Source organism: Carettochelys insculpta, chromosome 6 (genome assembly GCF_033958435.1).
Source record: "Carettochelys insculpta isolate YL-2023 chromosome 6, ASM3395843v1, whole genome shotgun sequence".
NCBI lineage: Eukaryota > Metazoa > Chordata > Testudines > Carettochelyidae > Carettochelys > Carettochelys insculpta.
In genome coordinates this window covers 58,447,188-58,470,615 of record NC_134142.1, presented here as the reverse complement: position 1 = coordinate 58,470,615, position 23,428 = coordinate 58,447,188, and the positions used below count along the sequence as shown (strand labels likewise).

The 23,428-nt window shown below is 39.2% G+C and overlaps 1 protein-coding gene across 1 annotated transcript in view; it reads left to right on the top strand.

Annotated features, from left to right (window-relative positions):
* The window catches only part of AVEN (apoptosis and caspase activation inhibitor), a 171,276-nt gene that overhangs the window by 35,012 nt on the left and 112,836 nt on the right, over positions 1-23,428 (top strand). The window contains exon 2 of the mRNA XM_074996958.1: positions 3,927-4,110. Coding sequence (XP_074853059.1) covers positions 3,927-4,110 — 184 coding nt within the window. The remainder of the gene's footprint in view (positions 1-3,926; positions 4,111-23,428) is intronic.

Below are 23,428 nucleotides of genomic sequence, written 5' to 3'. Positions count from 1 at the left end.
AGGAGTGTCTGTACCCCAGGAAGTGTGGGAGGAGTTATCTTCCTTTGCAATAAATAGTACACAGCTGCCTGTGCCTTTCTCAGGGATTTGCAAAGCAGTAGGGAATCAGCGACACTAATCTCTTCCAAAAAGGAGAAGGATGATGGGCTGTGAGGCGAAGTGAAAGATGCTCTTAGAAAAGAAGGCTCTGAAATAGCACATACTGGGCTTGTCTATGCTACCTCCCTCCTTCGAAGGGGGGATGGTAAGTAGGGTGTTGGCAATTTATTAATGAAGTGCTGCACTGTATATGCAGCAATTCATTAAGCTAATCCCGCCCCCGCCCCCGCAGCAACTTCGAAGTTTTAAACTTCGAAGTACCGGCTTGCACCTAGCTGCAGCTCACCTGCTGGTACTTTGAAGTGCTGGGGCAACTTCAAAGTCCCTTTACTTCTCAAAATTTAAAGGGTAAAGGGACTTCAAAGTTGCCCCAGCACTTCAAAGTACCGGCGGGTGAGCTGCGGTTAGACATGAGCCGGTACTTCAAAGTTTAAAACTTCGAAGTTGCCCTGGGGGGGAATTGGCTTAATGAAGTGCTGCACTTCTTTATTAAACTCCCAACACCCTACTTACCATCCCCCCTTTGAAGGGGATGTTGTGCAGGTAAACCTGGCTCATTTTCATCCGCCATGTAGGTATCTTTGTTTGGAGAACCTTGTGGAAATGGCTGAGTCCTTTAAATTGGTAGGATGTGGTTTTGTTTTTGTTTTTGTTCTTGTTCATCTGCCATATGCACTGCCTGTAGAACATAGCCTAGTTTTCTGCTTTATCTCCTGGGATTGTGAGACTAGTCTATTTATCCCATTCCTCACCCAATACTGGCTGCAAAAGTGTCCATGGCTTCTTTGCTTTGAAACGAGTGGATTAAAGCACATATACTGGCCTGCAGGCTTCTGTTGGGTAGATTTACCCCACTGTATTTGTGTACACAGCTATTATACCTTTGGCATAAATAGTAGTATTCTGGTTGAAAAGAGGCACCATTGACAAGCTATATACAGTAGAACCCTGACATACGCACACTCGACCTGGGGGTATCTCAGGTTAACGCGACTTTGAGTGGCGGAGAGCTGCTGTGCTGGTCAGTTTCCTGGCTCCTGTCAGGAGTGGCAGCCGAAAGCCTGAGTCTTGGCCGTTGCCACTGACAGGAGCAGGGAAATGGCTCCTGTCAGGGGCACCTGACTCTTGCCATCCCTGACAGAAGCGTGGAAACCACTCTTGTCAGGGGCAGCAGCCTCACTCTTGGCTGCTGTTCCTGACAGGAGTGGGGAAACTGACCACTCCAGCAGTGCTGGTTAGTTTCCCTTCTCTTGTGAGCAGAGGGGAGCCCAGAGCCAGGCTGTTAGCTGCCTGCCACTCACGAGGGATAGGAAACTGACCAGTGCTGCTCCTGGCTCCCGCCACTCTGGGAGCAAGGAAACTGACCAGCGCACCTGCATTGGTCAGTTTCCTGGCTCCTGCAAATGTAGGCAAGCCGGGAGCCTGTCTGCTGGCTGATTCCTGGCTCTTCCTGGCTTCCGTGAAATTTGAGTTATGCAAGGTTGTCCAGGAATACAACCTTAGTGTAACTTGGGGGTCTACTGTATTCATAGTAAGTGAAAGGAAAACTCTCAACTGAAAACCACCCTTCTGTCTGAATTTTTCTTTCTATTTTTGCTAAATCAACATATAAGCATGTTTCTACTGAGAGAAATATTTTTTCTATTTTTGTTACATTGTCCATATGATAACTTTTTATATATTGTTTGTGTGTGTTTCTACGACGGTAAATGAGAGAGAAAATATTTAAAAAGAGAAATGGAACTGAAACATCCCATGAAATGGATGGGGGCTTGAGAGTATGGTGGTACTGAAATTATTTTAAATTCATTTTTCAAACTGTCTAGGTGTCAAGCTGAGGATGACCCTTTAAAATTACAGCTATTTGTAGATATTGCCTTTAAAAAAAGTGTAAGGGTGCAAACTTTTGTTTGCTTACTTATTGTTAAAGTTTTGACCTTTTAAGGTAGTTCTTACATTTTGTTTTAACTTGAATGATTATCGGATACTGTGTTATATTTCATTTGATACCAAGGTAAAAATAATCTCTCATATCAATTTATGATGCCAAAAATAGCAACAATGTCAGTCTGAATAGTTAGATGAAAACAAAGTAAAGTGGAAAGAAAGATTGTATGTCTTAGGCAATTTAGTGTAATGATGGAGAAAAATAGCCACAATGTAGAAATAGTAAAGAAATTTGTCTCACTGTGCAGAAGATGGAATATTTAAAAAATATGTATTTGATAAAAATCAATAGCAGCTTTCAAGATTAAAAAATACATATTTCTGTAATCTGAACCTTAAATTTGTAAATGTAATTAGTGGCAGAACATTTTTGGACCATACTAATGTATTATTTGTGTGTATTAATGTATGTTTTATTGCTTCTGTGAAGCACTATATTGGAATTGCAAGCTAGACTAAATTTATATTTTTTAAAGTTTATCCATTCGAAGGTAAATTTCAGCCTTGTATCCAGAGAATTGGGCTGCACAACTCCCATTAACACTATAATGATTTTGTGCTTTATTTCTTAAAGCTCTAAATGAAATTTTAACTTCAGTGCACTGCTTATTTGAGCTGTGGTATTTAATGTAGCTGGTGAGGGAGAAAAAAACCTGAAAAATAGAATTTCATTTCGAGTTATCTCCCTATTTCAGCTGAAATTAAATCCATACTAGCTTTCTGGAAACTGGCACGACTGGACTAAAAAGCCTAGGGTTGTCTTTTGATTATGGTTTCACAGGAACAAGTGGTTCAGGCAGCTCTTTGTAGGGTAGATAGTTATGGTACTATTGTTGCTTTAGGTGAGTCTGCTTTGTTTGAATTTCGGAAGATTCTTCAAAAAAGCTATAAGCAACAAAGGTAAAACTAATTTGTACATGCCTGAGGTGTACATGGCCAAGAGTCATCAGCCAACCAGAATGTGCAATACCTTACTAAAGCACGTCTAAGCATGTTTTACTGTTGGTATGTGTCTTTTAATCTTTAAATCATGGGGATTAGATTGAATTATATTGTTTATTTCACCCTAAAATGTTTGTTTCACCATAGCAAACCTTTCATGGCAAACCATTGAATCTGGGATTGGTCAAGTGGCTTCTCCTCAATTAGCATTGTAGGTGGATTTTGGGTCTTTATTTTATTGAAATAATAGCTGTGCACTAGCTCCTAGGAACAGAGATGCTGCATTTGAAATATGAGGTCAGTTTCCTAAACTGATGGTTTTAGAGTTTTTATTTGATGATTTGGAATTAATAGGAGGGAAAAGGTAATTTACCTAAAGCTCATACAAAATAGCTGACTGCATGTATGTAAACATTTCGTGTTACTCATAATGGCTATGTCTACACTTGCCCCAAACTTCGAAGGGGACGTGGCAATCAGGCAGGCAGATGGGTGATTACTAATGAAGTGCTGCAATGTCAAGCTTCAAAGTGCTGGCATGCTGTGTAGCTGCGGGTAATCTGAAGCGCTTTTACTCCCCAAAATTTTGGGGAGTAAAGGCACTTTGAAGCAGCATGGGCACTTCAGCAGGGGCTACACGGCATGCTGGCACTTCGAAGTTGCCTCGAGGGAGAATTAGCCTAATGAAGTGTTGCATATTCATCGCAGCACTTCATTAGTAATCTCCCATCAGCCTAATTACCATGCCCTCTCTGAAGTTCAGGGCAAGTGTGGACATTGACAGTGGTTCTTAAATACTTTCAATCATGATTCCATGAAACAAAATTAGAGCTGTCACTTCCTATTTGTGTGCACAAACTTTAATATTTTGGATGAGGGATCCAGAAGATGTTCATATAAAACTAAATGAGCCTTGTCTCTTCATTTAAATGTCACAGGCAGATGATGACGAGGATGGTAATCCCGAATCACAAGAAGAAGAGAAGGATGAACTGAGAGGCTATTCAAGAAGAAAGATAGTCTCTAACTGGAATCGTTATGAGGGTGCAGAGAAAGTGGCACAAAATGAAAGTGAAGAATCTCAGAGGGGAACGGACTACAGTGTTCTGCTTAGCTCTGCAGGTAAGGATGAGAAAAAAAATCACGTAAAGTATTGCTTATTTGTGTATTACTGTAGCTTTAGCTCTGAGCTGTGGTTCTGGAACACCACCTACTATTTGTATCCAGTTGGTAAAATTTAGTATTGGATTTAGGACCACTTAAAATTATTCCAGAAAGAATTTTCTATGCCTCTTTTATATGGGACAGTCGGTTTATGAATTTATTGATGAGCAGCCATGCTAGTGCAAAGGGTCTGGAAACGGTTATGCACTATCTGGACAGTTAGAAAAAACCTATGAAAATTAACACAAAGATTTGTTGTGTCCAGAATTGCCAGTTACAGGGAGCAAGGACAATTTAGAAATATCTACAATAAATACACAAGGACCAAATTTTATGGTGACATCAAGACAAAACATAGCAATGTCCACCTGATTCCTTCTGTCAGAGTTAGTTAGCTGAGTATTTCAAATTTTATTTTATTGGGCCTGCTGACAAGAAGTAATAATAAAATAGAAAACTAGCCTCAGCTGAAAGATCAAAGCCACGATATCAAAGTCCCTATGCTTCAAGTCCTGTCCTGCCTGTGAGCTGGTAGTGTCCTCAAGTGATGGGCATTCTAAATGCCATTCTAAATGCCTTTTCTGCCATTTTTGCTTTGGGCTGCATGGTGTTATCTTGAACTCTTGGAGACAATTATTTCCCCTGTTGTTCTGGACTACCTGTTATCCTTGAAACATTTAGGACTTTTCTTTAGCATGGGTAGGGTTCTTGTAGCTGGGGTATCTGCCCTCAATTCAAGGTTTATACATTCTTCCACATCCAATTATATTCAAGTTTTTGAAAGGTCTGACCCATATATTTCCCTCCACCGAGGGACTTTCCCTTCCCACGTGCTTAAATATTGATCTCCTCCTTTTCAGCTTTTACCATCATGCTCCTTTTACTTTTTAAAAATCAGGAAAGCATTTTTGTTCTGTCTAGGGGTTAAGTGTAAGTTTAGGTGTTAAGGTTGGGACCTCCCTATGCTTATCCATTTGATCTCTAGAGAAAGAGAACTTGGCACTCTCCTTCTCTACTACTTGTTTCATAAAATAAAGCTTTTCCCTAAGTCACCTAGGCTATTTGTATCTATAAAGGGCAAGCTATTCCAATTTAGAGACACTCGAAATGGGTTTCAGGCTGCATCAAGATCTCTGAACTTAACACATTGTTATATTCTGATATTACAGAACAATCTTCTTGGGCCCAACCACCTCATCTGGCTTGCTTGAGGAACTTTCCTATACCAGAAATTCACAGGACAGTCACTTGGATCTTAGTGAATAATTTCATTCATCTCTATTTGAGTATTATTGCCACTAGATCAGATGTCTAGTGTGGTAGGGAAGTCTTGCAGTTTGTATTTAAACAGCACTCCTGGTACTTCCTCCTTAGAGAAATTACTGTTGGCTAGGAAGCTAGAGTAGGGTTCACATGGACAGATATACAACGGTTGCTTACCTTAAATTAACTGTGGTAATTTAAGATGGTTCGCATGTCCTGCCATACTTCCTTGCTACTGCAGAGTCTTTTAGCTTTGGGATTCTGTATTGATAAAGGAACTGAAGGACAGTTGGGTTTGCTCTGCCCCTAATGCCCTTGGCTGCAAAGGAATGCGGATGAGAGGATGTGCAGATGTCATTCCCCTTGATGCTGCTGGCCAAAAGAATGCATGGGGCACATGTGCACTTAGTAGGATCGCTGTGGACAGAACATCTTGAATATTCACATTTACTGTATGTTAACCATTCTATTTTCTCTCAATGGCCTCGGCTTTACAGAGAGCCTTTGGAAAGCAGGAGTTAGTATACGTGTTAGCAAAGGTTTGAACAGTCATCGCCTCTACAGCAAATACTTGGGCAAAGTATAGATTGAGCAAAGAATGGGGAGTGAGTCAAGACTCTGGATTCTACTTCAAAACTCTGCCAAAAACTGTGTGACCTTGAACCAATCGCTTAACCTATCTGAACCTTTGTATTACCTGCTGGGCTCTGCAAAGCTTGAACTCTTAAGATCCTTGCTTGATGAACACAGTATTATTTTGCCAGAAAAAAACAACAACACATTTTTGCAGTGTGATAAATTTAGTAGATTATTAAATGTTAGGTAAAATTCTCAGTATATTGCAGATTTTTTCCCTGTTACGTTAGGTGATTAGTCTCCTTAAGATTCAAATATACAAAGAACATCAAAATAAGGTGTTACATTCTTGTGTGGAACTCCTGTCTAATGAGAACTGCTATTTATAATAAAATTCTTTAGGTGTAACTTGTAGGAGATCATTACAATTAAAAGTTGAAATAGACTGTGGTCTTTTCACTGCTTATACTTCTAGGTGGCCTTTCACTGAGACTGCACAATAAAAATCCATTGGGTCAGTTTCATTTTCCAGTTGGAATGCTGTATCAGGAGACTGTGTAAACAGGACATTTTTAATGTTAAAAAAAGTCATTGTGACCATACAGGGGTGGGGGGCTACTACCTGTGTTCTGGGATGGGAGAAGGTGTATGGGTTTTTTTTTGTTTTGTTTTTGAACCTCACACATCCCTGGCAGAAATGCAATACCAAAGCAAGCAGTACTTTTTTCCCCACAAAAAATATACACAATTTCAAAAGCAGAGGTTTCAATAAGGGAAACTTTTATAACTCAAGTGAAATGTGAAAATATTAAACACAGGTCTCCTCCCAGTAACACTCCATTTTTTCCCTAAATTGCATTGATAAAAAGGGAATTTGCCATTTCAGTACCACCAGATTATGCAAATTAAAACTAAATTACATACACCTAATTTGATTACAGGCCTAACAGTCAAAGAATCAGAATTAACAAAATGTAAAAATCTTCTTTAATGTAACTTTTTTGTTTTGAGATCTCTGTTGTATGAAAATCTCAGAGTATTGCCAAGTGTTTGTCAATTATTATGGCATGCTTAGTAAGTTGAACAATTCAGTAATTTTTCTTGTGATTTATTTAATTAAATTAGAACTTTGTTTCCAAAAGTGAAAAACATCTTTTCTTTTTTGAGACTTGATGAAGAAATTCTTTCAAGTTAGAGATTTCATGTTGAACAACCATACATCCTTTGAGGAAAAAATATCCTTTGGAGATGTAGAAGTGAATTCATAGGTGGATTTTAATTCTAACTGAACTTCCACTAATACCTAAATTTGAAAAATGTAGTCAAATAGAAATCTTTTCCCACTATTGCTAATCCTTATATTTGTCCAAAAACCTAAACTTCATTCTTAAAATTTACATCAAGTGCTTTGTGAAGAAATTATAATGCATGCTCATAATGAAAATGATTGTTGTGCATGCATGTTTAAATGGAACATTAAGATTTTGAGGGCAAAGCACTGCAGAAATTGAGTTCTAAAGGAAATATGTGTATGTGAATGTTTCTTATGCACGTAAGTGGGAGAAACAATAATTCAAAGTAACTTTTTCTACTGTTTTTGTCTGAGTGAGAGACTAATTTTTAAACGATTGTAGCAATTCATCTGAATGACTTTGGTCTGGCATGAGGTTGATGTAGGATCTTTGCTTTGAAAGTCTGTTGGTTTTCTGCATCATTATGTATGCATACAGCTAATATCTGGAAAAAGGAGTTGATCATTAAATATGCTCGGTATAGTGACTGGAAAATTTGTTTTAAAATATTGAACCTTTAGTTGGAACTAGCAGTGCAATTTATGTTTGCTGTTTAATATAAACTGTTGACTTCACAGTGAAGATGACATCATGTAAGTATTGGCGGATGACTGAAACTATCCATCACTGGAACAGAAGAAAAATGTGTTATATGTTAGGAAATGAACACTTCTGAAATAGAACATAAACTCATATAAATTGTTAGGGTTTTTTTTTCATGATTAACTCTACTGTCATTCTTAGCATGTCCATGGATAACTACATCTGTTTTCTGTAATCAGTGTATTAATATGTTACATTTTAGCTTTATATAGCATCTTTTTCAAACTATATGATCCCAAAGTGCTTTATCAGCTGTATACCAGGATAAATACAGCAGTCTTAGGATGGAAGGCAGCTGCTGTTTTAATAACACTCAAGCAACATTAAATAGCAGTGAAAGGCAAGATGGGGAGAATAGGTGATTGGGTAGCAAAATGAATATTAATGTTGATAAATGCAAAGTAATGCACATTGGGGAAAAAAATAATCCCAGTTATACATACAAAATAATGGGGACTAATTTAGCTTGGATTCAATGTGGATAGTTCTCTGAAAACACCCACTCAGTGTGCAGCAGCAGTCAAAAAAGCAAACAATGTTAGGAATCATTAAAAAAACAAGGAAAAAGAATAAGACAGAGAATATCTTACTCTGTATAAATCCATGGTATGCCTACATGTTGAATAATGTGTATAGATCTGGTCACCCCATCTCAAAAAGATATGTTGGCATAGGAAAAGGTTCAGAAAGTGGTAACAAAAATGATTAGGGGTTTGGAACGGGTGCTGCATGAAAAAAGATTAAAAGAGTTCTTGACTTTTCATCTTAGAAAAAAGGAGACTAAGGGGCTAGGATATGATGGAGGTCTTTACAATCATGATAGATATGGAGAAAGTGAAAAAGGAAAATTTGTTACTTGTTCCCACAGTGTAAGAACTAGGGGTCACCAAATGAAATTAATAGGTAGCAGGTTTGAAACAACAATAGGAAGTATGTATTTATGCAGTGCACAGTCAACCTGTGGAACTCTTTGCCAGAGGCTGTTGTGAAGACTAGGAATTTAACAGGGTTCAGAAAAGAACTAGATAAATTTATGGAGGTTAGGTCCATCAGTACTTATTAGCCACAGTGTATAGGAGTGGTGCCCCAGCCTCTATTTGTCAGACGCTGGACATTTGTGACAGAAGAGGGATCACTTGATTACCCGTTCTGTTCACTCCCTCTGAAGCACCTGGCATTGGTCACTGTCAGAAGACAGGATATTGACCTTTGATCTGACAGAGTATGGCTTTTTTTATGTTTCAATAACATAGTCAAATGAAAGTGCAGGGGACACAGCCAAACAAACTGTAGTGAGAATGTAGAACACCTTGCCTAAAGTGCTACAGAGTGCAAGTGGTGAGCAGAATGTTGAATTATGTCTCCTGCACAAAGAGTGCATCTCCAGTACATACTGTTGTTGCTCTGCTAGGGATGTTAATTTGAAAAAAGGGCCATTCATGGAATGACCCTCCAGTCAGGGGTGCTGGAACAATTTTAATAGTGGGGGTGCTGATGATGGAAACTATGTATTAGGTGTTTTTTGTCACTACTTGAAGCCAGGAGGCGCAGCAGCACCCCTAGTCTTAGCACCATTGCTTCCAGATAAAATATGCGTCTTCTGGATGCTCCAGGGTGCGACAGGGCAACTAAGGCAAAAGGGAGATTTGCTTCTCAGTAACTAAACAGCAAAAGTGATAAAGGAAATGACAACTCCCTTGGTCTTTTATTTCACAGAAAATAGGAAGAATGATGTTAGGTGGAGTGAGGCATCATTCAGTTTAAGAATGAAGAACATGGTTAGTGTAAAACTCAGATGTAATAATTTCATTTAAAAGAATGTAATATGTAAAAAACAACAAAAAGCTTAAAGGAATATATATCTATAAAAGTATGTTTTGACCTGCACATAACAGCATCAGAATTCTAAAATCTGCAACAAACTGTTCATCCAACTATTTTGTTATTAATTCTGTAGTATCAAACTTGTTTTCTGTAAAATGACAGAAGTGCTAGAATTATTTTAACATAGTCACGACTATAGCATAAATCTCCGGATGGAAGCGTGCATGTGTTTTCTATTCTTATTTCACTGCATCTGTATCGAGGCCATACTCACTATTTGTCAAGAAATGGTCCAATAGACAGTAATATTCTCACGGGACTTTCCAGTTTAGTGCTCTTCATATGTACTAAAGATTGTGGTGTAAAAAGCGTTTTAGTTTGGTGTAACTTGATTCTGATTTTATCAAGTCAATGTATTATGTTTTGCCTTCTTTTGCTTTTAGATACTAATAAGACTAAATGTACCTGTTATCAAACAATGGTTATTATAACATTCTGGCTAAATCAAGACCTCTGGTCCCATACTGTGGAATAATTTGTTTGACAAATTGGTGAAATAGATTGTTGCTGAGATATATTACAAACCTGCTTTAGTTGCTGTCATAAAAATAGGATATTTCATGGTTCAGAACTTAAATTGGAGCAGTCTGGTATTTGAGACCTGATATAACTTAATGCAAATGTGAAATGTCAACATTTGTTAGTTAATTAAATAAGATTTATGGTGAACGTTCCCAGGAGGTTTGCTAAGGTGTTAATGTTTGCTAAACTCTGTGGTTAAAGGATTACTTTTTATGATACAGTGTTGCAATTGTGTTAAGGAAATTAAAACAAGAGACTTTCTCTGATTTAATTGGTTAGAGATCATTTAAATGATTTTTATAAGGTATGCCATTTGCACAATATCTTTAGTTTCTTAATTTCTCTGTGGTGGACTATATATATAATATATACTTTTAATTAGATAAGCCAATTCAAAATCATCAACAACAGGACTAAAGATCAGTCTTGTCCATAAACTAAAAAAAACATAAAACACTGTGGGGCTGTCCTGAAAAGCAAGTTTTTTTTTTCATGCAGGTGAAGGGAAACTCGGATATAAATTTTTTAATATTCTTCCAGCTTTGAGTCAAAGCAATACTTTTATAATATATTCCTTGATAGTTAGAGATGGTGTTGGTTTCCATGGTGTTGCTGCTAATATCCTTTTAGGCTCCAAAAACCTCTTGTTGTGTGCTAATTAAATCCATACTGAGTGTAAAACTGTATCACTGAAAGGCAAGTTTGCAATACTGCATATAAAAGGCTTCTAATATAACCAAGCTGTATATTCACTTTCACTGATAATTTGAGTGTTCCTTGTTAAATTTTGTGTGATTATGTTCCTTTGCACATTCTCTTTGATGATTTATTGTGCGAATGCTTTTAATACCTGAAGACTTAAAATAAATTGATGTGATTTTTAGTAGTTTATGGAAAAGACTGATCTTTAGTCCTATTGTTGATGATTTTGAATCAGCTTATCTAATTAAAATATTTCTGTTCATCATTCCAATATAGTATAATGAATTAAATTAAAAAATCCATCAAATAGTACAGCCGAAAAGGGGGCGAGAGTAGGGGGTGAGAAGAAATGAGGAGCAGAATTATTTAGTGGTGTTAAGGTTAGAAGGATCTTGTACCTTACTTGACAATAAATAACATTATTATAGCTTTGGGTACACACATCAATGTATATTATTAGTGTAATTCTTGTATCACTATTAGCAGTATTTAGGAATTGTTGGAGTTATTAAATAGTATTGGCATTTCTGGGACTAAATTAACCTACATTTGTAAGTCAAGGCAATACATCAGTTCATCAGTTTTCTTCATCTCTTGATCAGTAATCAGAGTTCTAAAGCATTCCAATTTTATTCCTTTTTAGCATTTTCTAATTAACTTGTGAGATCCCATTTAGCTTTTTTTATCTTCTACAAGTTATTTAAAGCTAGCTTTAAAGGAGTAAGACAGCAGTTCTTTTTTCTATACGGTATTGGCTCCTAGGTGAAATAAACTACAGATCCATTGTGGAGCCTTCAGGGAATATGTCTTGAACCAATTTAGTAAAAACTCTGTTCAAGCAGAAGGAACAAAAGAAGTGGAAATGATTAGAATAACCTTACTTTGCTAGAAGAATCTTGCCATATTTTCAGTAACTGACCTCATTCTTTTGTTCATCTGTTTTAAGTGACTGAACATAGATTTTGATCCTTCATTAATTTCTTGATGGCGAATAAATGTTTCAGCTAGAAATAAGTGATCTTATTACTGAGCTAATCAAAATGTTGCTCTTTGTTGCTTGGAACCTGAGCCTTTTCTTTCAAGACAATAGCTACTACCATCACAGCAACCTACCTACTTGCCATGCTTCAGTAGGGATTGTAGACATTGAGGTAGAAGATAGAATTTTGACAATACGGTGTGTGTTTGTGGTGGTGTGTTTTTTAACTTCATATTTTTAGGGCAAGAGAGGTGGCTGTACCTAATTCAGCCAAAAGAATGTTAAGAATAAGAAATGGTCGGGTTAGGTGATAAATCTTGCTTTTGCTAGAATAAATTCCATAGTATCTAATGCAGGGTAGATAAAACTCAATGTTTTTTTTTAAATATCATTTTAATTTAAATTGGATTTTTAATTTTTTTAAAATAATCAAAATACTACATTTCTCATTTAAAAATAACAGTTGCAATTAAATCTCATCACAAACGTTCTGCAAATACACTTAGTCTCCTAAAAATTAATTAATGACTCTAGCTGTCCAGCCTATCTACTAGCTCTGGCTTCTTGAAGGTTCTGGGCTTTCAATTTCCTTTCCTCAGCAGACTAAAAAGTAATATTTGCAAAGAAAGACACAGATTGGATAGGATTGGTTCTGTTCTATGCTTACGGAGTGGTGGACTGGCCCAACTCAAAGGAGATAAGACATGGTTTTATAGACAGAGAGAATATATAGGAAAGGATGGAGGCAGTATAGAAAGGAACAGAGGGGTAGACTGGAAAGAAAAATGGAAGACATTATTCTGCACACACAGAGCTTCCTATATCCCCCACATAGTTGCCACAGAAACACTGTTATGGTTTCTGGCAGAAGAGAGATTCTGTCTGGGAATATTTTGAAGAAATTTGTTCTCTGGGTAAAATTGGAAAACGTTAAGTGTAAGCAGTTCAAGAAGAAGATGCAGGGCCTAGTTGCAAGAATGAAACATCATAAGGAAACCTGCTTATTGGGAGAAAATGAAATGGCTGAAGATGTGGCTATATCTGAAGAACAGTGTGGATCAACTGGTTAGTAACTTTGATAATTCACTTTGCAATGCATTGGTCTTCAAGACCAATTAGAAGAATTAAGAAGAAATCCTTTTTTGAACTTTGTTTCAGGATCTCATTTAAGCATAAGAGCCTTGGCCTGTCTGCTGCAACTTCAGAGTTATCCATGGGGACTTTTAGTTGCAGCACTGCAGCTAATCATATTTCAGGCAATAAAGTATTAGTAGCAAGCAAAAGGTTTCAGTCAGCCAGGAAAACCACCACTGAGGATAGCTTTGTACTATGGATCAGTAAATGCCAATAAGACATCAGAAATGAAAAGATTGCTTGGTTGATTTATGCCACAAATGTTCCTTTTTGCATTGATAACAATACATACCTTCATTGACATGGCTGAGTCCTTATTGACCAGGCTACACTCCGCCTGGTGGAGCAGACATTGGTAGGAAGTTGCTAAATACAATGTATGAGAAGGCATTTGAACAGTGCGCAAGAAATACTGAGGAGAAATATGCCAGTTTAAGCTTTGATCGCTGGAGCAGTGTACAGAATGATGCAGTAATATGTGCCTGTGTGACAGTAGAAGATGGGGCTGCATATCTTTCAGAAAGAATAGTTACACTGGGAAATTCCCACAAACAAAATATTTAAGGTAAGTGACAGTGAAAGATGTAATAAACAGTGAACAAAAATTCAGCTGTCACCTGCCCAATTATGACACTAACAGTGCTAGAAACATGGCAAAGATGAGAAGATACTTAGAAGAAGAGGAAGTGTGCTTCTTAATAAACATATGGCTGCAGTGCCTGTTTAATGCATCTTTTAGCTGAAGACTTTAGTATTTGGGGAATAAAAGAAAATGTTGAAGTGACAACATACTCCTGTAATAACCATTTTGTTTCACCGTCACTGAAGAGGGCAGGTGGATCCAAACTAATTCTCCCTCAAAATGTTCAGTAGAATTCTGTTTGTCGATTGCTTTGAACAGTATATTAAGAATTTCCTATTCTCTTTGTGAAGAAAAGCTATGATGAAATAGTAACAGAGAGGGAGCTGTGCAAGTCTATATACTATGAAAACAAAAAAAGCAGTCAAGTAGCACTTTAAAGACTAACAAAATAATTTATTAGATGAGCTTTCATGGGACAGACCCAGGTCTGTCCCACGAAAGCTCACCTAATAAATAATTTTGTTAGTCTTTAAAGTGCTACTTGACTGCTTTTTTGTTATGATGAAATAGATGGAAGTATCTCATCCAAATGATCTAACATTGAATCAAAGAGGAGTTCAGAGGATAGCCTCAGTATACTGAAACCTAAACTACATCCACACTGCAGGGTTTGTCAGAAATAACTTATTTCGATATGGAAATAAGTTATTCCTGAAAAGAGCATTCATACTGCAAAGGCATTTCAAAATTGAACATTCACACTGTCACAGTGGTTCCCAGACTTTTCGGCATCACGCCCCCGCTTTTGATTTTTGAGAAACCCTCATGCCTGCCCACCTCTTCTTTACCATCGTCCAACCCCTCGTTAACAAAAAAAAATTCAATTTGTAATTTAAAATGAATGCAAAAGCTTGATATAAAAATGTTATTTAAAATTAAAAATAAGCACAAATAATTTTTCTTGGCCCCTTGTGGTTGCCTGGTACAGCCCTAGATGTTCAGCTGCCTGGGCCCCATGCCAGCCTCCAGAGCTGCCTATGTCAGCTGCCCACCTGCTTGAGACCTTCACTGCCAGAGCTGCCCGCCTGAGCTCCACGCAACCGGGGCCAGCCACCTGCTCGCCCACCGGCCGCCGGGGCCAGCAATCCACATACCTGCTAGCCTCCTGAGCCCCATGCCGCTGGGACCAGCCGCCCCGCCCACCAGCCACACGGACCAGCCGCGGGCCAGCCTCCCCCCAAGTCCCACGCTGCCAGATGCCCACCCACCATCCTGAGCCACCTGAACCCCATGCTGCCGAGGCCAGCCACCTGCCCACCAGCCTGAGCCGCCCAAGCCCCACGCTGCTGGGGCCAGCCACCCAAGGAATGCTCTGCTGGGGCCAGCCACCTGAGCCCCCCAAGTCCCACAAACCGTCCAGCCACCCGAGCCCCACAAGCCCTGCAAACTGCCCACCTGAGCCCCTCCCATACCCTTCCACAAAGGCAGGTACCCCAGCCCTCATCTAACCCCATCCTCCTCCTCCTCCCCACAGCCCACACACACTCACATTTGCAGAAGGCAGCTAACTCAAAGTGGATCTTTGCTGGATGCCTGCTTTTTATAGTGGCTGTGCCGGGTCATCCACATAAAATGGCAGGGGCTGAAAGCCGGAAGCAAAGGCTGGATCTTTCTTCAGGTGGGAAGAATAATGGGGGGCTGGGTTGCTTCATGTACCCCCCCACCTGGAATTTCTTCACACACCCCCAGGGGGCATACCCCCCAATTTGGAAAACCATGCACTAGAAGTACCAATTTCAAAGTAAGCGCAATGATGGGATGCTGCCTTTGAGCCCAATTAAGTCATAAATACTTCTGCTTAGTATACACTGAGTCAATTTTGAAATTGAAAAGGGGGGGGGTCAGCAAAAGTCATTCGTTTTGGTGGAGTTACTATTTCAAGTTAAATGCACTGTCATTCGAGAATAACAAACTTTGCAGTGTGGACTCAAGGTTTTTTTCCCCCACCAAAAAAACCCAATGTAGACAAACCCCTATTATCCATAGCCTTAAACAAACATCAGAGAAATTGCTGATGCTGTCAGATTTTGGAAGACACTTCAAGAGACATTGATGAAGGAAATACCTCATCAAAAAGCTAAGCTATAGACAATAAAGAAGTGAGTGAATCACATACTAACACCACCTCATTTTCTTGTAAACTTTCTTAACCTCAAAGGTAGACACCTCTCTTCCAAAGATGATGCTGCTGCCGCCGCCATGGCATGGGCATCTCAAAATCACCCGCCACTTACGCCAGTTATAATAAATTTCAGGGCTGGTGTAAAACCAAATTATCAGTACATGTTTACTGATGATGTTTTGAACAGAGTCACTCCCCTGAATTTGGGAATCATTAAGCAGGTGTCTTGAAACAGAGCTCCTTCAGTTGTTAAGGCAACTTTTCACAGCAGTATCTTCTTGTGCAGGCACACACACATTATTTTCATTGTTTGGTATTATTCACATAAATCTAAGAAATCAACTAAGAGTGAAAAAGCAAGAAAGCTCCTATTTCTGTTCAGTCTATGAAACAAAATGATAGTGGGAGTGAGGAAAACGAGAGGTATTTGTAGAAGTTTTAAGGACACCGTACAGTTAGTATTCCAAGGACATGTCTGTTTGAGTTAATAAAATGTGAAAATTAAAAAAAAAAAAAAAAAAAAAGTTGGACAGCTGTCAACTCAGAAAACTACTGCAATTGCAAAGATGAAACATTTATGTAATACTTAAATATGCATGGTGGTATTTTTGTGTGTCATTTAGCTCTTACCATGGCTAATGTACTGCTATTGCATCTGCATGACACAGTTAATGAGCATCATGCACCACATCCTAAATTAATCAAAATCAAGTTATCTAAAAAATTACACAAAGTATACTGTCTCAGATGCTGTAAAATGCTGTGACATGACTTAAACCCTTGTACTCTATGTAGAGCATAGGTCATCTAGAAGTCTTCTCAACTTCACCCTGTCTTGGGACAAAACTTCTGACTCCAGGAGTACCCCAGTTCTTGTCCTTCTATCTCAGTAGATCTTTTCCACATTGTCTGAGGCCTTCCTTCTTTGTGTTTTCCTTCGGGTTCCATTTGAGAGCTTGACAGATTATGCTGGATGATGGTTTTCTGAGAGTGTGGCCTAGCCATCCCCGCTTTCTTCTCTTGATTTGAATGTGAAGCAGTTCTTGTCCTGCTCTGGTCCAAAGTTCCTCATTTGTGACAGTCTTGCCATTTGATATGAAAGAGGTACCTGAGGCATCTGTTTATGAATGTCTGTAGCTTGTGATTCGAAGACTGTTTAGTATACCAGGTCTCGCATCCACAAAATGCTGTACTGAGTTGTAAATTAACATGTTTTAATGATCCGATTTTCATCATTGTTTAAGAAATATGTGAAGAAGCATTGGTGGGAAATTTGGTTTTCTTGGTCATTTAATTTGTGCTCCAGATCACCTTGATTTAAATCAATCCACCCTGTCAGTAGCAAACATTATTTTCATGGATAGTTAGTAGTCAGATACCATTTTAAGAGATGTCGTATATAAGCTTAAGCAGAACAGAGGAATTGTTAGATTTTTATCATTTGAGAATGGGTGGGTAAACCACCCGAAGATGCTGCTGCACTGCTCTCATTTCCAGTGTCTAAAATTACTATTTTCTGCCTTCTCACCATCTGCTTTTGGGTCTCTCTGTACATTCTTGGCTAGCAAGTTGTAGTTTTATTTTTAAATTTCTTTTATTTCTCATGTATTCCTGCTCTCAGGATGAGAATTAGTGGTATATAAAATTACTAAAGCCCAAGAGCTGTTGTGTATCTATTCAGAACTAAGGAGAAAAAACAGACCTTGGTTTCAAATAAGATCACTTTACTTTTCAGTCCTGTGGGTATGGTAAGAGAGATTTAGGAGATATGGTTGCCAGGTGTTTAGTTTTCAACAGGAAAGTACGGTCAAAAATGGAACCTGATCCCAGGGGTCTTTTATCCTCAATAAATAGTCCTGCTGCCAGCAAATGAAAGAAGCAGCAGCAGCTGCTGCTGAAACCTGGAGGAGTAGTTAGAAATGGCTCTAGCAACGAGAGGTACCAGCAGTTCTCCCATCCTTCTCCGAGCATCACTCTCCAGTTCCCTGTCCTGCCCCAGTCACACCTCCACCACACAGGCCTGATTCTCCCTTCCCTGTCCTTCCCCAGTCATCCCTCCAACCCCAGAGCCTTGCTCAGCTGGCAGGGGGGAAGGAGGGGGACAGAAGAGGGGCAATTGAGGTAGGAGAAGAGCAGGTTCTGGGAGAGGGTTTCCATCTTTGCTGAGGGCTCTGTCACATGGAAAAGGTCAAATAGTCATGGCCATCTTTCTAAGGGCAGTCTCTGGCTTCAGTTACAGTGATAGTCATGGAAGGTGGTGCCCATTTTCTATAAAGACAGGATTTCGTAAGATAGAAGGAAAAATCTGAAAGTCACAAGTTTTTTTTTTGTTTTGTTTTTTGTTTTTTGTTTTTTTAAAAAAAAGCTCTGAAAAATCGCAAGACTTGGAATCACCATAAGCTGGTCCTCTGCCTCTTCAATATTTTCTGTCTTACTGATATCATATAAAAGTATCCTTTGGGTCCTATCATATAAGCTATCATTTTAATCTCAATCGGATGCACTAACAATAGGAAATGCCAGATTTTACACCACTAGTTGGATTTTCTTTAGAAATGTTTCCTAGCATAAAGGAAAGAATAGTGTGTCCATGCACTCCCCCTTACTAGATCAAAAACCATCGCGCTGTAAAGTAACCGTGTTGGAATACGGTTACAAGAATTGCCGTGTGCCATAGACATACCATACTTCCTTGTTTTTGCTTTAGGATTTTTACGTTCGTTACCACTGCATTACTGGAGTAAGTGAGATCACCTACAGGCCAGTACAATGTGCTTTTCATTTCAAAACAGCATTGGTGTCTGAACTTTAAGAAATATAATTCATTTAGTATTTTTATTTATTAAGTAACCTCTGCAGAAGCACTCTGGGTGCTCAGGAACTATCATAAAAATAATTTCTCATTCATTAAAATTACTCTAGAACTTCAACAAAATGAGACATGGTAAAGGAAAGGAAAAAGTGCAAAACAATAAAAAAGTAGTAGTAATTAAAAAAAAAAACCCTCTGAAAAACAAGCTTTTCGGTGGCGAGAGGAGAATTGAGCCAGATTTCAGAAGAGAAGTCTGTATGTATGACAAGAAAAGTTTGCCTTCCAATTATAGATGTGATTGCAGACCACCTCAGCACCAGGTGGTGTCTGAGTGCAAGACCCCGTCACGTGTCATTGCCTAGTAAGTAATTGGTGTTTTAGCTTTCTGTGTGTCAGGGCAGGGGTAAGGAAAAAGAGTATTTCATGGTCAAAGGACAAATTAATATTGCCGCAGAATTTACTAAATTCACCAATAACTAAGCACATTTGGCACTGTTATTTGTAGCAGATAGTCCTTGGCATAGTCCTTCTGTTCAGTTAATTTATATAACCTTTTGCAGGTCTTTAGCCCCTGTGCTTGCAGGTTCAATTCCTGGTGCTGGTAACCTGGGTCTGTTAGCATTACATATGCATGATGGGAATCCTCCTTGGAGGCCAACGAAGTTGCAAATAATTCTGCATGATTTACTTGTGGTTGTTTTTATGTCCTAAGTTAGGGGTGGGGTATGGAAATTGAGAGTAAGAAGAAAGACAGTAAACTAACTTTTAAAATGAAATTGTGAATGCCAGTTTCTTTCTCCCACAGCAGTTGTTATTAAAGTACTTACCCTACATTTATACAGTATCTAGCACAATGTGGCTCAGATGTAGTTGGCCATTAGATACTACCACAACATAAATGTTTAATAATAATAAAAGGAAATAAAAGGAAACAATTGAAAGGTTTAGGCAAAGTGCAGTGATTTTCTGTGTGCACTAACAATCAGAATTGAGTAAAGCATGGTTCATAGAGTAATATGATGAAATCTTGGACCATTGAGGAAAGCTCTGGTGAGCTTTTTCTACTTAATTACCATACTTTTATTGTACTGGCTTCTATTCTAAATCTGTCATTGTTGGATTAGCCACTGATCTAATGGGCCCCATGCCAAAAGGCCCTGGCCAGCGTGGGGAGAGGGAAGGCCTGGAAAATTCTGCATCCCAACCCACCCCATATGCCTACAACTGCTGGGGAGTGGGGTCATTGTGAGGGCGTTTTCCCTGCTTGTCCTGCTTGGTGCTCCTAATGGCGGGCAGGGGAAGCCCCTCCAGCAGGACTGCCAGCCAAGCACTCTGATCCCACTACTCAGGAGAAGGGGCGGATGGTGGGGAGGAGGAAGGGAAGGACACAGGTGGAAGAAGTGAGGAGCCCAGTTGCTCTGGCCAAAGGCCCTATGAACCTCTAATCTGCCCCCGAAAGCACTCAATACATCATACTTTCTGAATTTTTTCCCCTTTTGAAGACTCTGTCAACACTACATTTTCCATTAAATGTTGTGCCAGTGTTTCCAGCTCTCAGAGGGCGTGATTCTGATCTCAAACTGAGGCAAATTGAGAGGAAGGCCACTGAGCTCGGGTAAACTACATTGGTGTAAACTGGTGTGGAATCACAATTCAAACATATTAAAAGTAGAGCTATTTATCTTTCCTCCCAAAATTTCTCCTCTTTAGTTCCTTTTACTGCTGACAGCTCCAGTTTCTTCATTCAGCCAGACTTGAAACCCTGATACAGTCTCTGACTTCTTTGTTTCTCCCTTTTTCTCATAAAGTTCAGTCTCTTCTTCTTGTGTAATATCAAACCAGTCTTTTTCTCAGATGCTAAAAATGTGGTCCATCTCACATCTTGATGAGTGTAGCCTGGTCCTTCTGTTCTTTCTGGTCCTTCTGTTCTTTCTGCTTCTCAGACTGTTAACCCAACTCCACTCATCTTCATCTTCTGTTTCTCTGGCTGTGTTTCATCCATTGTCCTGTCTTTTATCTTTTTTCTGAAACAGGTTCAAAATTCTACTGTTCCTTTTCAAAGCTCTTCACACGTCTGTCACACCTGCATCTTTGGACTCATTGTCTCCTATATTCCCATTTCCTTTTTATTTTCTTCCTAGCTCTTGTCCTTAATTGCACCTTTTTCTCTCTTTTGTTCTAAACTTGATATTTTTTCAAGTTGACCTTGGATCACACACTCTCTGTGATTCAGTTGATATTCTTCTTTTTCAAATCTCTCCTTAAATCTACTGTTCCTATTTGGCCTTCTGATACTGAGCGCTTGCGCCACATTTTATCTTTTTATTAATTATCTGAATTGGAATGCGTTCTGTCTCTGGGCAGGGACCTTATCTTTTATATGTCTAATGTGCTGATGCACTTACGTACTTTATTTGTAAAAAACGTAAATACCCATTATTTCTGACTTAAAATTTTCTATTTTATTTTATTTTTTCTTTGTGGTACTTGCTTTTCCTGTATCACATTGATTTTAAAAATCAGGTTGGAAGCTGAGCCCACTGTGATGCCATCTTTAATGATATGCCTAACCTGCAGTTAGGCACCCGTAGCTGATCCACGTCATTAATTTTTTTTTAGTTAATAGTGTGCATTAACTGCAATCAATCAATAGCCTAATACGCACTCTCTAACCTGGGCAAGTTTAGTCACAGAATCATTCACAAGCAGCTCAGTAGTGTTAATATAATCCATTTTTGCTTTTCCTACTACATTCTGCTCATAGGAATAAGGGGACTTCGAAGTAGGCGGGGTCCTTTCGAAAAGGAGCCCCATCTGGACGAGCCACATGGCGGTGAGCTGCGTCAATTTCGAAGTGCCACGGCCGCCCGCATGCTAATGAGGCGCTGAATATGTATTTCAGCGCTTCATTAGTAAACTTCGAAATGGCCATTTGCATGGCCATTTTGAAGTTTGGGTCTAGTGTAGACACGGCCAATGACATTTACTTGGTGTGTAAAAGAATGTAGTAAGAAGAGCCTGGAGTAGATTTTATTAACACTATTGATCTGCTTGCAAAGGATTTTGTGATTATGCATATTAGTGGCTTCTTTCTCTGAATGTCATGGTATTTGACTGAAAGTCACTAGATCTGTCACTGTCAGTGTGACACTTATTTCCTTATCAGAGAAACCAAAAAGTCACTAAATCTAGTGACGAAGTAGGGATATTGGTAACTTTCCTTCCTTCTGAGAGAGGGTAGGGAATCAGAGGCTGTGTTCCTGTGAGGAGGGCTGAGAGTTGCCGGGCAGCTGGAGCTTTGTGCCTCATTCAGAGACTTTCTCCAGCAGGGGACACAATAACATTACTTGCAAATAAATTGTGAGAATTGGCAAGAATGGAAAAGTAAGAGATTCTGTACACAAGTGCCTTCTTGATAACAAAAAGAAGTGGGAATGGAGTATGATTTGTTTGACTCTTACTCATTTTCAACCTTTACTGGCATGTGAATCTGTTGACCTTGCTTTGGCAGAGTCTTAACATACGGAAGTGTGGTATATCTGAAGTCGCTGCTGCTGATGTGGACTGTGAATACAATACTGTCCTCCACCCCCACCCCCACTACTTCTTTTGAAGACCTTTGTTGGAAGCTGACTGTGACATGTTGTCCTTTATGGCTGAATAGCTGTCTTTATATTTAACTGTGCTGCAGATTTGTGGCAGGGCTACATAAAGATAAAATAGTTATAAAGTGTAGGCAGCTAAGGGATAAGAAATCCCAATCAAGACAGAGTTGTTTGACATAAAGACCTCAGTGTAACAACTGAGATTTTTATGTTATGAAGACAGAGGTCATTATTGATGGTACCAGTAGTAAGAATGCTTGGACCTGACATGCTTGGTTAGCAATTCCACTGAGGAAGTGCGGTAAAATTGAGCTGCCAAAAAGCTCAGTATTATTGGAAGCTAACAAGCCAGTGGTGATAGGCGAGATAATGGATTTGATTTTTACTAAAAATTGTAATACTAGGAAAAAGTGCCAGCCTGAGTCCTGGAAGCAGAAGTCATTAATGTGTCTTGAGAAAAGATTTGTATGGGCCTTATGTGCAGCTTTCCAGACATTGCAAGTTCCTGCTTTCCCACCTGTGAAAAATGGCAAGTGTTCAAGGGAGTGTACAGAAATGGATAGTCTCTCCTCCTATGAGGGAGGTCTCCAAAGATAGCTGGTGATGGGAAATGCTTATGGGAAGGAAGGGGTTGTGTGTGTGGGGTGGGATGCTGCAGCACCCGCAAGTTTTGCTTCAGGCATCCTGGCCACGGCCCCCATGCTTCTGGTGCCCAGGGTCCTAGCTGCCAGCCCTGCTGCTGCCAAAGAGCCTTTGGTAGACAAAGGAAAGAAATTCTAAGAGCTTGCAACCATATTGTACCTTCCTTTGATGAAAGACTGCTGTCTGCAACTTCACAAGTCATTCTGAAGTGCAAGCTCCTTTGGATTTCTTGTGGAGCAGTATACATGACCAACGCATTTACCCTTCCCAAGTAACTGGGACACTGTCCCATCCTCAAAGATTATGGCTTGGCTTGAGCGTATGCCTATATGTTTGGTCTACAGCAGTGCAGTCCATGTGGGCTTGTATTCAGTGCAGTAATGTGGATTGTGAAACCAATAATGTTCTGCCTCATGTGAACACAATAATGTAGTACTGGTCTGCCTTAGGGAAAATTGCACTCGGCCTAAACTTCTGTTTTGGCACCCCACCATCAC